At 37.4% G+C, this 17,633-nt stretch overlaps 2 protein-coding genes across 4 annotated transcripts in view; one reads left to right on the forward strand and one right to left on the reverse strand.

Annotated features, from left to right (window-relative positions):
• The window catches only part of ELAPOR2 (endosome-lysosome associated apoptosis and autophagy regulator family member 2), a 276,913-nt gene extending 271,770 nt beyond the window's left edge, over nucleotides 1-5,143 (forward strand). The window contains exon 23 of the mRNA XM_063634910.1: nucleotides 4,763-5,143. The gene's annotated coding sequence lies outside the window, so the exon portion shown is untranslated. The remainder of the gene's footprint in view (nucleotides 1-4,762) is intronic.
• Nucleotides 1-17,633, reverse strand: part of GRM3 (glutamate metabotropic receptor 3) — a 222,589-nt gene that overhangs the window by 72,979 nt on the left and 131,977 nt on the right. For 2 of the 3 annotated variants that reach the window (XM_055272857.1, XM_055272856.1), the window contains exon 3: nucleotides 5,185-6,040. The exons of the other annotated variant lie outside the window; for it this stretch is intronic. In XM_055272857.1, coding sequence (XP_055128832.1) covers nucleotides 5,185-6,040 — 856 coding nt within the window. The remainder of the gene's footprint in view (nucleotides 1-5,184; nucleotides 6,041-17,633) is intronic. 3 annotated transcript variants of the gene reach the window in all.

A 17,633-nucleotide genomic window follows, 5' to 3' on the forward strand; every position in this document is an offset into this window, starting at 1 on the left:
TTTGTGTGCTTCAGTAAGTGAAGATAATAATGCTGACATCCTGAATTTTCACCTCTGTCAAGTGAGAAGTAGGGGCAAGCTCATCTTTGAGGAAGGCCTTTTGTAACTCTACGATTTTATTCTATTTGACTTTGTGGAACTGGTCTCAGGATAAAAAGTGAGAGAGAGTGTACTGTACTGTGAACACAATCACAGTGATGTTCTATTTCTTTAGATGTTTCATAGACCTCTCTACTTCCTTTTTCTTAACCGTATTGCATAGTTTAAGCTTTCTTTTACATCATAAACTCTGAAATTTTACTCAAAGTAAGTTTGAAAATTCACATGACACCAAACATAATTCTCATTTAAATATTTACTTGAGGATTCTGGATGACATGACTCTTACACATGGAAATAATTTTACTGAACAATTAAAAAATGATTTGAAACTTTATTTATTTTTAAATATACTAAGGTTTGGAATCCAAGGCTCAGCGTTCAAAGTTTGGGTGTTTGATGAAGCACCTTTGTGTCAACTGAAAAAGTAGACCAGGAGCATTAAAGGTATCTTAAAAAGAAATAAAAAAAGGAAACATACTATAAACCTATTGATTATCTCTCATTCCTTCAATAGCATTTCATTAATGTTTAGAATGGATCAGAAACTGTGGTAGATGTTTGGGATCAAATACATAAATTTCCCAGAGTCCTTGTGCACATACAAAAGCAGCACTGGGTCAGGTGACATGAATTTCACCTCGCCCCTGTTACTAACAAGCTAACAGTCCTGGTCCCTGTTACTAACCAGCTGACTGACCTTGGGCAAATCACTTTCAATTCTTGGGATTCATCTATAAAACAGTGATGGGTCTCTTCCAGCTTTAATGATATTTGGTTACATTTATCTCAAATGAAATGATAGAATATAACTAAAAGAGAGTACTTAGGTAAAAGCAAGCCACTCTAGAAGTCATACACTTTCCTTTCTTGACATTCATTTGTTAATGAACAAAATTTATATATTAAAATTTTCCAAAGCAATCATATTATAAATCAATTTCTTGCTTTTATAATTTCTCATTCCTTTGGTAAACATTTACATAATGTCTGCTCTATGCCAGAAACCATGCTGAGTATTTGAGATCAGAGATGAAATATATGTACTATGCCTTGAAAGAGCCCACAAGCTAGTAATAAAGGTAGAGAAGGAAACATAAGTTTGGGTGTTAAGTGCTATTCATAATCAACACTTACTGAACACCTGTTATGCTTGGGATGCATTCGTGAACAAAGTTGATAATGATTTCTGTTTTTGTGGAGCTTATATTCTAGTGTGAGGATCAAACAATAAAGAATAAATATGAAAGTAATAGATGATGTAGTATGACGGAAGGGGAAAATGTCATGGGGTAAAAAAACAAAAGGTAGAACAGGTTACAAGGCAAATAGGGGCATCTGTAGTGGGGGTTGGGGGTAATGCATTGCATTGTTAAGAATGGCCAGAGTAGGTCTCATTGAGAAGATAACATTTACGTGAATACTTGAAAGAAGTAGGGAATGGATTAACCACAGATATATCTGGGTTAGGGGCAATATAGGCAGAGGGAAGTGGCAGTGGAAAAGCCCTAATGTTGGAAACAAGGGTGGCTGGAGTGAAGTGAGAAAGAAGGAGAGTAAAAGGTGAGGACAGGAGAGCAGTCAGGACAGGTAGGGGCAGAGCAGTGGGGGTGGTGTGCAGGACATTGCAAGGATGTTGACTTTCACTATGAGTGAAACAAGGGACCTCAAGTGGTTCTGAGTAGAGGAAGGACTTTGACTTAGATTTTAAAATGGCATCCTGGCTATCATGTAGAGAATAGATTGTGGAGGCTAGGTTGGAAGTAGGCAAGAATAAATCAACTAGGAGGCTATCACAGAAATATAGGCTAGAGATGGTGGTGTGGACCAGGGTGGTAGCAGTTGAGAAGATGATAAGTCATCAGATTCTGGATCTATTTTGAAGGTAGAGCCAACAAGAGATTTTGGTGTATTGGATATAAAGTATGAAGGAAGGCAAAATCCCGGATGGATATGGGCATAAGAAGGGGTGTTTATCTTAGTTTGGGAAGTATAGGAATGATTCCTAAAGTAACTATCAATTAAATTGAATCTCGAAGAGACACAGGAATAACTGAAGATGCCAGATAAGGCAGGTGGGGGTGGGGAGAGAGTCTTCTAGATAAAGAAATAGCATTCACAGGAAGTATGCAGGCAAAAATAGAGGCATGGCATGTTTGGGGAACTGCAAGTAGTGTTAATGGAAGGAAGAGTGAATGTGCAGTGTACAGCAGGAGATGAGCCTAGAGACCTGGGCAGTGGTTAGCTCCTGTGCCAGGAGAGATTACTATTTAGAAGAATCTTTAGCAAGGCATAGCTCTAAAAATCTGTTTTGCAAAAGGAATATTTAAACTGGGTTAGCTTCAAACAAGATCCATGTTGACCAATGCTGGAATTAGCTAGTGGGAACACATCTGAGTACCAGGGAGTATTTTAATCTATTTTTAAATTCACAGGAGGCCTAGTTTTTTAATCCTATAATGATGAGAGCTGTTGGGGAATTGGCTAAAAGTGTCCCTTGTCAGAAGAATCTTGGAGTAAATGTATTGAGTACATGCAAATGGCCAGAAGAAGACTTTTTTTCAGCCTAATGAAACAGATTGTTTAGTGTCTGCTAAGTGTGTACTATTGTGCCTAGTTTATTGCCACAATATTCAAGTTAGAAAAAATAAAGATAACGTTTCAGAAAAAAAGTAAAACAAATCTGCTTTTCAATAGCTAGGAAAAAATATTCCATAGTGCATCTCAAGCTTAAAGCAGTAATAATGCATACATATTTATAATCTTTTACCTAGCTCTAAGTTAAAAATATGCATAGATTTAGTCATATACAGGTTACTGTAAACTGAAATCTGCATTTTATTACTATAGTTAGTTCTTTGACTTATTTTTTAAATGTACTAGTTAGCTAACTTAGCATTTTGGTATCCTCCCTTAGTAATGTACTTTCTTGTCCAATTCTCACTGCTAAGAATATTTACCTTGTGGCTGGTCTAAATTCCCTCTCTTTTATGTAGTTTAAATCTGTTTTTCACCCTCCTACTCTCTTCAGAGATGGAGAATGACTGGTAATGTCTGACAAATTGAGAAGGCTAAAATAGCACTTTGTGGTCAGGTTTGCACAGCCAAACTGAATGGGAGACTTGAAACGAGTAATTGAACAAGACAGATAAAAAGAGGATACTTTTGTTTTGTTTATCCAAATAATGGGCTTATTTCTTTACTTTTCTTTGCCTTTTAAGACCCAAGAAGTCACTGGAATGAAGGAACATGTTTTGGTTCCATAAAACACCTTGCGATGGCTCTCTGAATTCTAAGAGTTCATTTTATTTTAGCTGTTGATAAATGAATATATTTGTATATTTGCATACTAAAAAGTAAGAAAGGAACTAGAATAACAAAGTTAATTAATATATGTGGTGAGTAAAGATAAATAATACCCTGAAGGGTAGTCTGATGGGGAGTATGTGCTGAATTCTTATTCATCTTTAAGAATTAAGTGCATTGCAGATGCCTTTTACGAATACCTGAGAGTTAATTTATTTTTAGAGTAAAGATATTCTTTTTTTACTGACTCCAAGGTCCATTCTCAATTTTTAGAGATGTCAACAGGAACTAACCTGGGATTTTGAAGATGAATGCTGATTTATTACTCTTTTTATTTATTTATTTTTGTTATTGCTATATGAAATACACTCATGGGAATACAGGGCACAGAAAAAGTTTAATCTTTACCACTTTTAGTAGTCATTCTAATGATAAGAAGTGGTATCCATCAGATTAATTGGAGGAATTACTGACATAATTGATTTTGACTACTTTTGGCCCTCTCTGGGGAAAGTGAAGCAGTTAATTTTTGTGCTTATTTTCAAGGCTGCTTTGCAGGTAAGAATTATGGAATAGAAGTCAATGGTCATGAGGTCTTTTTTCATTACTACCTGTGATTTCATAGACCACTTGACTTCTGAGTGACCACTTATAAGGGAGATGTGAGAACTGTCATTTGCGCCAATGGTAGTATGATTTGAGCATATAAACTTTCAGGTCTTGGATGATACTTCCGTGGAAGCAGACTAGACATTGTGCAGACTGGAACGATGCCTGAGTGGCATGAGAGGTATTAGTAATTTAGGTTGATGAAAACATTTTATCACTGTAATGTTTTTGGCATCAAAATCTTTGTGCCCCCAAATATTACTTACTATTTTGTGATTTGGGATTAAGCTATAGTACCCAGAACAAGTGCCTTAATAAGCAGATATCCCATGTACCCAAGTAGAGAATGTAGACCTAAAGATTTTGTGCTTTTTATGTAGTAATGCATTCAATGCAATACTATAGTTAGAGAAATATTTAGACTGTATTTAGAAATAAATAAAGAGGCAGCAAAAGTCACTTTGAATACACCTTTGTATGATATTCATTACTGTATCAGAATGACTTCCATTAGTCTTCAACCTGCTTATAGTCAAGCTCCCAGAAAAAGAGTTTCATTTCATAACATATTTTGAGAAAATCCCCAACTATTAATAATATATAAACGTTTTGGTATAGCAGAAAAATAAACGGAATGCCTAGAAATCACCATGGTCTGGGTATCTTTTCTGTTTTGCCCTTAATTAGGCTCTGGGAGAACAGTGACTTTTTTTTTTTCTCTCTCTCTCTCTGTCACCCACTGTGAAAGTTATGAGATTCTTTTGCTCAAATCACCCACAAAGAAGGCTTGGAAGTTCATGTTCCCTAGAGAGTTGCCAATTCTGCTAAAGAAGATTAAGTGCCTATATCACACATGCCATAATCCTGCAGCCAACAACAACAAAGAGCTCAAATCTAGCCTGGCCCTAATCTAGGGAGCTGCCACAGTGGGCTGTCAGCCCTGCCTGAGGCCCCTTTCATTGCCGTGTCGTGTACCAGCCCAGATGTTCATTCAGAAACGAGTAAGAATATTAGAGAACCATCCTATTGCATCCTGGAATATTTGGTTAACAGTTTGAACCCTTTTTATGGCTCTGAAACAATTATTTCTGAGTTGGGCACAGAGGCATTTGATTCTATTTGATTTCACCTGTTTGCACCTGAGAAGATGTTTAAAGGCTCTTGGCTTACCCGTGAAGTTGATTTTCAGCAAGTAATCCTTGTACAACTTCTTCCCATCCAGGATCTTCATAGCATCACAAAGCTTGGTAGTGTTGGGACAGAGGGTGCGCTGCATTTTGTGCAAAGCGTGGGCCATGGCGTACACCGCGTTCACTACAAACATGATCTTGGACTCCTGCTCGTAGTTGCTGCTGTCGATGGCCAGGTGCTTGTCGCAGACGCGCCTGTGGTTGCGCTTGTTCTGGAGGCTGCACTGAAACTTTTGCTCCCAGAAGTCCCGGAACCAGGGGTTGCGGTGGTTGTTGTAGGGGTTGAGGCTCTGGAAGTAGCGGTCGAACTGGCGGACAGGCTGGGAGGCCAGCTCCAGGGTGATGGCGCCGTAGGCCACATGCTCGCTGCCCTTGATAATGCTCTCCTGCGCTCCCCAGCCGTCGCTGGCCACCCAGGTGAAGGAGGCGTTGGCGCGGCTGGCCGCGGCAATGAGCTCCCGCGAGTCGTCGCTGCGCATGAAGAGGACCACGACGCGCGCGTTGGGCTTCTGCAACAGTTCTCGGATCACGCTGTCGTAGGACTTGCGGATGTTGGAGCGGCCCACCTTCTCCGCCGTAGCGATGCAGATGTTGCGCTGGCGGGCTTCCTGCTCGAAGGCCTCGATCCCTGTCTCTCCGTAGTCACCCTCGGAGGCCACTGTGGACACGTAGGTCCAGTTGAAGAAGCGCAAGATCTCAGCCATGGCTTTGGCCTGGTAGAAGTCGGGGGGCACGGTCCTGGCAAAGTAATCATAGCGCGACTTGTCACTGAGTTTGGCACTGGTGGATGCGTAGCTGATCTGAGGGATCTGGAAGAGCCGCAGTAGGTTTGCCACCTGGGGGAGGAAGAAGAAGGACCTTTGTTAGAAACCCAGAGGTAAGTGACTGGACGTGAAAATGAATAATAGCATTCACACCTTTTACTGGCTTCCTTTTCCCCTCTACTCTAGATGGCCACATTTTTCTGATAGTTCTTTTTTTTTTTTTTTTTTTTTGAGACGGAGTCTCGCTCTGTCGCCCAGGCTGGAGTCCAGTGGCGCAATCTCGGCTCACTGCAAGCTCCGCCTCCCGGGTTCACGCCATTCTCCTGCCTCAGCCTCTCCAAGTAGCTGGGACTACAGGCGCCCGCCACCACGCCCGGCTAATTTTTTTTTTGTATTTTTAGTAGAGACGGGGTTTCACTGTGGTCTCGATCTCCTGACCTCGTGATCCGCCCTCCTCGGCCTCCCAAAGTGCTGGGATTACAAGCGTGAGCCACCGCGCCCGGCCTTTCTGATAGTTCTTGAGATGAATACCAGATACTTCCTTGGATACTGTATTTTGGACACTAGGAAGCGGGTCTCACACAGGTAGTGGTGCTTCAGGAAAGGGCAGAGTAGAGTAATGACAGGGGCACCACACTCTCTTCTATACTCTGTGCTAGACTCTAGACTAGGATAAACCCTGTCCATGGGCTTTCAGGTTGCTTTAAGTTTCTGGGGTCCTGCTATAGCTCAAGCAATGAACTACAGTGAATTGGCCAAACTCAGTTTTTGACTGCACTTGTGTAGAAAGAGCAAGGGTGTTGTCTAATTCTCACTTCCCCCTCGTTTGCTAAAATCGGCAGTCTCTGAAAGAGTTTAATTTGGGAACTGCATGCCACATGGGCAGTCCAGATTAGACATTTATCATCTAGGTTAAGCAAAAAAAAAAAAAAAAAAAAAAAAAAAATCAATTCTGTTTAGTTCACCACCAACATTTTAGGCATACACTTTTCTAAACTCCTGAAAATCTTGACCAATATTTTCTTTACTTTCTTTTTCTTTTTAAAATATTTTTCTGCTTGGACAATGTGAAAAGAAATAATATGTAATTATATTCTTATGTCATTTTTGATTAAAAAAACAAATAAAAAGGTATAGAGGACCTTGTCAAGAACAGCCCACCTACTTCCAAGTACTTAAACCTAAATCTGAATCAAATATTTAAATTTTTTATAATTGACCTATCAACAATATTTATTGTTTTTATTTATTGTAGAATAAAAAGGAAATTGACATTTGTTTATTGAGGAGCATTTTCTGCAAAGAGTATTTGCAGAGATATTTATTTACAAATATCTAAACAGATTATATGCATATTGAATAATAAGGTTTTAAAAATAATTTCTCCTGGCTACCTCACATAGGAGAGTTCTTTCTCTATACTGACTTAAGTTAAATTATGTAACATACTAAGTGGATTTTAATCAGAAACGACATTGAATATTACAGTATGCTCTATCTACATTGGCATTAATATTAGTACTTTGAAGTTTTTTCTTTTGGAAATTGTGGTTTCACGTTTATATTTGACGTGTAGGAAGCACAGCTTGAAATAGGCAGCGGTTAGCAAAGAGCACGAGCAACATAAAACAACTGACATCTGAGCCCCGATTAATCATAATTTCATCTGGCAAGAGAAACCAACAGCCAAGTTCATACACAGCTACACAGCATGTTCTTGGGTATCTGGCCTGCTATTAAAATCAACACTAGATATAGCCCAGAGCTATCAAAAATATCTTCTATATCTTTTCCAATCCTGCTACCTCTCAACCACAAATAAAACAGCTAGAAATCCGGGGCTTAACACCCAATATGATGCAAAATTAAAACCCCAAATCTTTCTTGCATTTAGTATTCTTGAATCCGGGGGAATGGAGGTGAATGGGTGGATGAAGGGGTGAAGGCTAATATATTATTTATTTCTTCTCTTCTCAGGACTAGGAGACTCTGGACAAAATGGCCTATACTGACTTATGTAGGCATAGCAATATTGCTTCACTCAGCCTGACTGAAATGGCAGGTGTCGCCAAACAGGTACTGTGTTACTTCTAGAATGAGTGCCTGGCTTCCATTGGATTTATGTACCACTATGGAGGGCTTGGTGATAGGAGCCCTGTCTGTGCATAGCTTGACTTTGTTAAGAGGTTTCTGGCTAGCACTGGAGAGGCCATCTCTTCTTGATACAATGATTTTGTCATCTTCAAGTTATATTAATCAGGACCTGAACCCCTCAGGGAGACAGAGAATGAAAGGACCTAAAAAATATCTGGACATTATTTTCTGGCAGCGAAGAATCACAGTGAAACGATCCTAAACTGCTAAATTTCCTCTCCCATAGGGATAGGAGTGATGAGAAGCTGCTCAAGAAAAAAAAAAAAGTTCTTGTTTTTCAATGATAGGCTTCATGTCTAACTCTCTGGGATATACGAGAATAATTTACAATCAAGGCAGGCTTTGCAAGAGAATGAACTAGCCATAGAATAACAGCAATGTGGAAAAGATTCTCTGCATTGGAAAGGGGCACAATGAGCTGTAACTTTGGGGAAGGCTGTGGGCTAGAATAAAACAGCAACTATTGCCAACATTTTAGGAATAATTTTATGTTCCTCTGTGTGTGTTTAATGAGGAGACTACAACTAACTCTAGAAAAAGGAGGCACGTTTGGTGAGTTGAAACATGAGATTGGAACACAGTAAGTATTATCTCAATTGTATCACCTATATATTGAATAGCATGGGGTGATAATATAGTCAAATTTAGGATATTCAGAGTTACCTTAGAAACACATGTAATACAAATGAATCATGGAGTGAAGTGCTGAAGTAATTTTATCGCAGTGAGCTGCTCCTTTTAAAATTCGTTTCTTTAGATTATAAGGGTTAAAAATGCTTAAAAGTAAACACCATGGGAGGCAATAGATTATAAGTCTCTCTCCTTTCTCTTTCTCATCCACCCCAGCCTTATTTGTACAGAAGAATGTTAGTTTGGTTTATTCATTTTAAAAATGTGTTTGTTCTGTTGTAAAACCAAGTATCAATGTACTGGGTATGTACACACACACACAAACATATTTTGCTCTTTTGATAGTCACAATAACTTTTAATAGTGAATATTATTATCTCTATTTTAGATATGCAAAAACAGTTGTTCTAGGTGAAGAAACTTGTTCATAGCCATATGGTTAGAATGTGTGGGTGAAATCAAGGTGTAAAACCAGGTGTTTTAACTTCAAGGACTATGGCTATCCCCTCACAGCTTCCTCTCTACCTTCTACTGTGTGGCTATAAACCTGAGTCTTTAAACACAGAAAGGCATCCAGGTAGAAAGAACAAGAGGAACAGAAGCAATATTATGGTATACACCATAGACTGCCTAGTTGCTGTTAGCAGGAACCTTCCTTTTAACATAAATTTAAAACTAGGGTTGGGGAATATCCAGGTCGTTGTTAACTGGGTTCCTGTCTCATTTGTCTAAAAGCTTGGTTCTGGAATATTCTTGATTTACTTTACTGGCCATATGGTTTCTCTGAGAAAGCATAAAGAAATAAAGGAACTCCTACACTGGACATCATTTTGAATGATAAAAGAAAAATTGTTTTAGAATGGAGAAGTAATGTAAAATTTTGGAAGAAAGTTACCCAATTATGTTATTATTAGATAGAGTGGAGGAAGGAAAAACAGGATGTAGTTATATAGGCTTTGGAAAAAGAATACTTTAAAAGAGATATGCTTCACATAAATTAAGACTCTAAAATGGAATACAGGAGGACTTAAAAAATAATTCATACAATACAGAATAGTCTCAACAAGAAAGAGAAGATGAAAACTCTAAAGAATCCACTGGGTGCTAGGCTGCATTTGGGGATTTTGGTGTTAGAAGAACTAGCAACACAGAATGGGTGCTGTCTGTATGTATGTTGGGGGCATCCCCATATACAACATAAAAGATTGACATGAGCCTGTAAAAATAAGGGATGCTAAAGCACAGAATGTGAAAATGCATCAAAGTGATTTTTGTCATTGCTATTGTTTTGATTCGAAATTATGTTTCAGAAGAAGATGTGGCAGGAAGATATAGAATCATCAAATGGGAAAGTTGGTTCTATATGAATAAAAGAAAGACGCTGCTCTATCCCTCTTGCTTTCTCATTCTCTCCATTGAGAATGGTTTCTAACATGGAAATGGCAGTACAAATAATATGAAAACGTTACCATGCTCAAAAGTAGGAGAGAATACAAAAAAAAAAAAAAAACCCATAATCAGATGAATGGAGTTTGTCCCCAGTAATGAATTCTGGAAGAAATTGCAGATTACATTATGAAATCACTATCAATAATCCTCGAAAAACACATAATGGGAGGACTCCCAGAGGGTGAAAGGGGAGGAGGAAGGACAAATTCGGGATATATAAATCAAGAAGAAATATAAATAAATAAGCATGATGTGCTTTGGTAATCTTCTAGAACAAAGTTTGCTAACAGAGAGCATGGGAACACTTAGAACTGAACGAAGAAAGTACTAGGAATCAGCGTGGGTTTAATAAGAGTGAATTTTACCAGGGGGCCATCTTCTCAACATTATATAAGGAAGAGTTGCAGCCTGGAGGACCATAACTTTAATAAGTTATTGGTGACATTACTTGGACTCTTGTGGAAAAGAGAAAGTGATAGGAGTTGGATAATACAGTTAAACGTACTCAAAGGCAGCAGCTTGGAAGAAAGTCTTGTATTTCTTCCAAGTCTTTATATAAGTCTTATATAAAGTCTTATATTTCTTATATTTATAGTGGCCAAATAAAATTAAATTTGTATTAATGCCAATGAAAAAAATATAAATAAGCAATAAGATCATTACATTGTAGAGATGAAAGAAACCATGAAGATGATCTAAACCTTTTGTTTTATAGGTGAGGAAACAGAAGCTCACAGGGTGAAGTGATTTTTCAAAATTTAGACAACTGATAGGCAGAAATGCTAAGATTAGAGCTTAGTCTCTTGATTTTCTCAAAGGACTAGGCTCCCTCTCTGGAAACAAGGTGATATTATATAGGAAGAGATGTAAATTGCTGAGTTTAAGTTAAAATTACACAGGTGAAGAAAGAAGAAAAAACTAGAAAAAAATGAAATTATAAATGCAAAATTCAATATTGCAGTTCAGCAAGTACCAGAAATCTAAGGGTGGCTAAAGTCAAAAAAGGATTATTAAGTGGTTTATCCTGTTTAGATTCCAATTCAGAATTCCTCAAAAGTGAACAAAGAAGAGCTATTTCAGTTTTCCTATTCTCTAAGTTACTGTTTTCAGACTACCTTTTTTTGGGTAAGGCCTTTTTTGGGGAAGCCTTTTAAAGATCCCTAGTATTTTCAATAGTACTAATATTTTTGTGCCAGCTACTGTTCTAATTGTTGCAGATGTATTTTCTCATTTAATCCTCATGGCATTCTTATGATGTAGATACTACCATTATCCCATTTTATAGCTTGAGAAACTAAGGTAAAGAGTGCATAGAGTCTTACTGAGGAACCCATAAGTGGTAGGAATTCTGGGACCACTCACTATACTCACTTTTGTCATATTTATTCAGTCCATTCTGCAATCCAAGCTCGTAATGGATTCCTCTCACTATAATGATGCAATGATATATTTCAAGCTATAACATTTGTCTGTTTTTTGTTCTGAAGCCATAAAATCCTTCATTTGAGGACCATGACCAATCATCCCTTGCTATCAAAAATATGCTTTTCGTTTGTCAGTCTGTGCTTTGTGGTGACTCCATAAACATTTGTTTACTGACTGGCCATCAACAGAGATAACAATGATAGTCTAAGAATCTACTGGGAAATTTCCACGGGGGCAATGAAAGCTTCAAGCTATAAATATCAGTGTCAGATTTGGCTTTATGATTTATGTGAGAAACACAATGGCCTTATAGCAGAACCCATTAGTTCCTAGGGCCTGAGAGTCTGCATGCAAGTAAGTTATGTTTAGCAGAAGCTCTTTCCATGTGTAGCATGTACTGTCATTTTATTTTCAATGTTCAAATATTATGAGGTACCCATTTTCTTGGTGGTTTGAATTTATCCAGGACTTAGGTGTTGCAATGTTTTCATTGCAGACTATCAAGTCACAGATGTGACTAATTTTGCTCAAGAAAAAATGCTAGACTTGGTCAGATATGATTAATTTTGCTCAAGAAGAAATGCTGGACTTGGCCAGATACGATTGTTTGTCAGCAGATGTGATGTTATAAAATTAGTATTTTTTATTGTACTTTAAGTTTTAGGGTACATGTGCACAACGTGCAGGTTTGTTGCATATGTATACAGGGATCTAGAACTAGAAATACCATTTGACCCAGCCATCCCATTACTGTACAAAGAATTATACATCATGCTGCTATAAAGACACATGCACATGTATGTTTATTGCGGCACTATTCACAATAGCAAAGACTTGGAACCAACTGAAATGTCCAACAATGATAGATTGGAGTAAGAAAATGTGGCACATATACACCATGGAATACTATGCAGCCATAAAAGATGATGAGTTCATGTCCTTTGTAGGGACATGGATGAAGCTGGAAACCATCATTCTCAGCAAACTATCGCAAGGACAAAAAAAAATTAGTATTTCTGTCTTTTTCCCATTGTTGTAGTTGTAAGCTGGTGTAATTTACAATGGGCTTTACTTGCAGTAGTTGTCCAACAAACCATTGTTAAATGTTATTAAATATCTGCCACCATTTTCCCAATATATTTTTTTCTTCCAAATAAACTCAACTTTATGGAGAATCTCTGACTTACTGTGATGTTCCTTCTGTCTAGAATGACCTTTACCACTTGTCTGCTCAGCTAATCTATTCAAGGGCTTCTTCTCTAAGGAACCATTCTAATGCCTGACTTCAGAATGACTTGTGTGCCCATTCTCTGAGCCTCTTTCATTCCCTCATGTGTTTCTCTCATGGTACTAATGAAAATATATGGTGATTTCTAGGTTATTCACTAAGTTCCCCACTGGAGTGAGAACTCTTGTTAATCTCTGAATTCTCAAAATGCCTCACAGAGCACAGAGGTGCTCTATAATATTTGTTAAATGGATTGATGAGGGAATTGATATTTTGCTGCTCTACCATGTAACCTTTTCTAATTATAATGATGAGTTGGTGTGTGTGTGTGTGTGTGTGCACGCACGTGTGCACATGCACACATGCGGGGGAAGCTGACCACCAGCAGGCAATATGAAGCTACTCTGAAATATGACTGATAAACAATTTTATTGTGCAATGTGGATCTTTAACTAATCATATTCTTTTTTATTAAAATGAGATGACACATAAGACAAGGAATTGATTTAGACCTTCAGGAATCAACTCACACCACTTGCTCACTTATTCTTGCTTCGGGAATGTTTAAAACTTTATTTTTTTCACAATCAATAGCCAATTGTGGAATGATGTTACTATAGGCATCCAAGCCATACTCATTCACAGATGGGAATTTTTAGTTCAATACTAATTTATTTGGAAGTTTTATTTCTCCTGATATTTTCTAACAAGCCATAGAGCCTTCTTTTTAGGATCCCAGGTGCCATGCTTTATTTCAGTGATGAGTGTGTGTGTGTGTGTGTATGCGTGTGTGTGTGTGTATCCAAATTTTGCTTTTGTGTAAGAATACCAGTCATATTGAATTAGGAACCTACCCTACTTCAGTATGACCTCATCCTAGCCTAAGTACATAAGCAATGACACCATTTTTCAATCAAGTCACATTCTAAGGTACTGGGGGTTGGAACTTCCAATATTATGTTGAATATAAACTTTTAGTCTTTTAGCACTGAGTATGACATTAGCTGTGTATTTTTAATATATGGCTTTTTATTACACTGACATAGTTTTCTTCTATTTCTGTGTGTTGATTTATCACATGTTGTACATTGCTTATCATGAAAGGTGCTGTGATCATGGGAGCAAAAGAATGTGAGCTATGAGACAGATCTCAGGCAGTTTACTCTATTCTTTTCATGTTGTGAAAAAAGAGAATGTGAACTGGAAAATATCGGTCACTTGTGAGCCCCCACATCAGTTCCTTGTTTACTATTTCTAATCAGGATAGACATGATGTATCAATTTCAAACAGAGCTTTGTGCCTTCTGTGCTGACACAATGCCAAATATTTTTTTTTTCAACACAAGACAAAAGGACAGTGGACATGTAGAATCTGGTAGAAACAAGTTTCCCACTAAAGTGATTTTTTGCTATGAGAATTATTTTCAGAAGTTTTACAGTTATCGGCTTCTGAGTTTGTGCTAATACATTAAGGGGAACAAAAATAAATAGTTTTATGAGGATCTATACTTAGCTACAAAAATTCCAGATGGCAAAGAGCTATCAAATGCCCACTTCCAAGAAGAATCCTATTTACAGAGCTGAACTATATACATTTAAAAAATAAACCATTGCTACTGTCCTGTAATCAGGAGACTTGATAATAACCTTCATGTTTATTCTCTGCTGTTCACCTATCTCTTTGGGGCTGTTTTCTAAGAATAAGTCTACATCTTTAATTGCTTTGTCACACATGCAGTGCTGGATGTTTTGTTTAGTTCTTTTAATTAAATGCTTATATATGTGCCTGGAAGAGAACCATTGATTTGCTGCACTTTGAACCATCTGTTACCTCATAGCACAGGTTATTACATAAAAACAAGTTCTAGAAGTTGAGATGTTTAGAGACCTCAGCGTCCCTCCTATTCAGCTTGTTCAAGTTGCATTATTAGCTGTACAAAATCCCAGATTGGCTTGTATTTTAAACTGGAACTGGGGGTGGTATATAGTTGACAAAACTGCCTGAGAAATTCAAGCTGTTCACATCATATGAGTTATTGGCTCATAAAGGAGGCCAATCATATTGTTATTGCTAAAAGGATTAGTAACCTTTTTTGTTTTGTTTTGTTTTGGCCACATTACCTGTAGCACATCTGGGAATATTTTGCATGAAAACAATTGATGCCCATGTCCCAAGACCAGGAATTCATGTTGATTTAAGAAATTGTATAATGAAGTATAGCAAATACCAGTGTACACAGTATAATCTGAAGAAGTTAACAACTCTTACATGCCATGGGCCCCCAAAACACTTGAGTCAAAGATCTATATTGGTTATCACCATTCAGCAGCATGGCTCAGTACCAATGATTTCACATGGACATTCCAAACAAAGGACTCCCTAATCATAGTGGAAACCTTCAAAAATGGCTCAAAGTCACCCTGCTTTCCATCCCAAGTCTCTCTGGAAATCATTGCACTCAACTCCTGTAGTTTGTAACCAAGATTGTCACACACTTTTATTTTCTTCATTTGAAACTGAAGGACTTCTTAAATAGTAAGGTTATTCATTTTGGCATTTTCATAACTCATCATTTAGGCTGACATGATATGCAGACCACAGGATTCCTTGAATCCTATCATTTCAGGAGACTGGTATTAAGAGACATGTCATTTTTCTCACCATCACAATGCTATTCCACATTCAAATATCTAGCTTGTTCCCTTACTAACAAGGAACTATCTCAGGAATAACTTTCTTTCCATCCAGATTTAGCAGGTACTTACTTACAAGACAAACAAGAAGGTATTTTGCCCACTGAATTAGTCTGCATCTGCTCTTTGCCTCCCTTTTCCCCCATGCATTAGCTTTCAGGAGAAATCACAGAATCGAAGTGGTTCATGTTCCAGTTCCTAACAACAGGATCAAAAAGTCTGTGTCATATCTGGTGTCAAGAGTGTTTGTGTTTGCCAGCAACACCTGCGAAAGCATGACTTCCAAGGTGACTTGACATCAAAAGACCTGTTAGAAACACATCCTTTAGTGCCTCAGATATTGATTTTTGACAATGTCTCTTGAAGTTTTAACAGAGCCACAAGTTGAACTAATCTATATTTTTCTGTGGTCCCTGAAGTCACTTGTATAAAAATAATATGAGAAATATGGCCTTATCAATAACAAAAGGCATGCCAATCTTTGTCAATTGTTAACCAAAGGACAAAAGCTGTTGGGTATGCTTGGGGATAGCGGACGGCTATAGCCTAATATTTCCTTAAATGATTATCATTTACTTTTGAGGTCTTGGGGCAATAATTTAGGGCAAAGGTATATTCACCATATTGTAGCAAACAGAATTATGTTATTCATTGTTTTCTTGTTAACTACTCTTTACTTCAACAGAGCTGTCAGACACAAAAGAAGCAAATGGTATTGAAGCAAAAGAAGCAAACAGTGCACAGGGTTGGAATCAGGCCAGCATTGGAATCTCAGCTCCTCTCATTAGCTGTGTGACCTTCGGCTAGTTATTTTAACTCCTTAAGCTGCAATTTCTTTATCTGTCAAAAGGAAAGGATAGTAATCCGTGGCTTATGACGTTATATAAAGATTAAATGGAAACAAATGACGCACTTAACTCACTGATGGGCAAATAGTAAATGCTCAAGAAGCAATAGAGAGGGTGATAATAGCTAATTTGTCGTCACTCATTCAGCACACTTTGACTGATGTCGATTATACAAGGCACTATTCTAAAATCTAGTTTTTTTTTTTTTTTTTTTTTTCTGGATGAGCAATGTACCCCTACAGTCCTCCAGGAAGTCGTAATTTGATGGGAGACAATGAAACACAGCCAAGGATAAAATTTTAAGGTATGTATGTATACAAACTTATACAAAAACACAGGTGAAGAGCAACTAATTACACTCAGATGATTCATCACAGACCTCCATGTAGAGGTAACATATAGGCTTGATGCTGAAGAATAAGTGGAAGTTTTCCAGGCAAAGAAAGAGGAAATGAGGTTTTTACACAGAAGAGAGAACACAAAGACAGAGATGAGAAAGTACATACTTGCTTTAATAGTATCAGGTAGTTCCCTATCTTCAGAATACCCAGGGCCTCACAGGGATTAGTAGAAGGTAAAGAAGGACAGAGGGATGGTGGTTAGACTGCTAAGAATTTTATATACAATTATAAGTATTTTGAACTTTGTTCTTTAAGAGATAAAAAGCTATTAAATTTTTTTTATTAAGGAAACGACATGACGAAAGTTATGTTTTAAAAAGACATGAGTGGATGATATCCAACTTGAAAGGAATGAATCAGGAAAGGGCAATCAGATGAACAAACTACGCATTCTGACTTAGGCTATGGGTTCTTGAAAGCTAGGGATGATGTCATCTCAATAATGCTGAGTAAGTTGATAATATAAATATAAAGATTGGAGCTTTAAAACAAATGGAGCCTACTTAAAACTATTTTATTTCATTGGTAGTAAGTACCTAAGTACTTATGTTTTTATTTGTTCTCTTTGTGTCATTACAGGTCACCTTGAATCCTTCCTGGAGAAAAGCAGGTAATAAATAATAATGGTTGTTGGAGAAAGGTCTCTAGGAAAGATGAAGAACTTTTAAATTCCTAGAAGCATCTTAGAAAAGATAACACAAAAACTTTATTTAATGTAAAAATAAGAGCTGAGAGTCAGTTTAATAGCTATTGGTAACAGTTGAAATTTTCTGGATTATCTGCATTTATTTTTACATTCCTTTACTTTTTAATTTAATTTTAAATCAAGGAGTTAC

The sequence above is a fragment of the Symphalangus syndactylus genome, chromosome 3 (assembly GCF_028878055.3).
Source record: "Symphalangus syndactylus isolate Jambi chromosome 3, NHGRI_mSymSyn1-v2.1_pri, whole genome shotgun sequence".
Classification (NCBI taxonomy): domain Eukaryota; kingdom Metazoa; phylum Chordata; class Mammalia; order Primates; family Hylobatidae; genus Symphalangus; species Symphalangus syndactylus.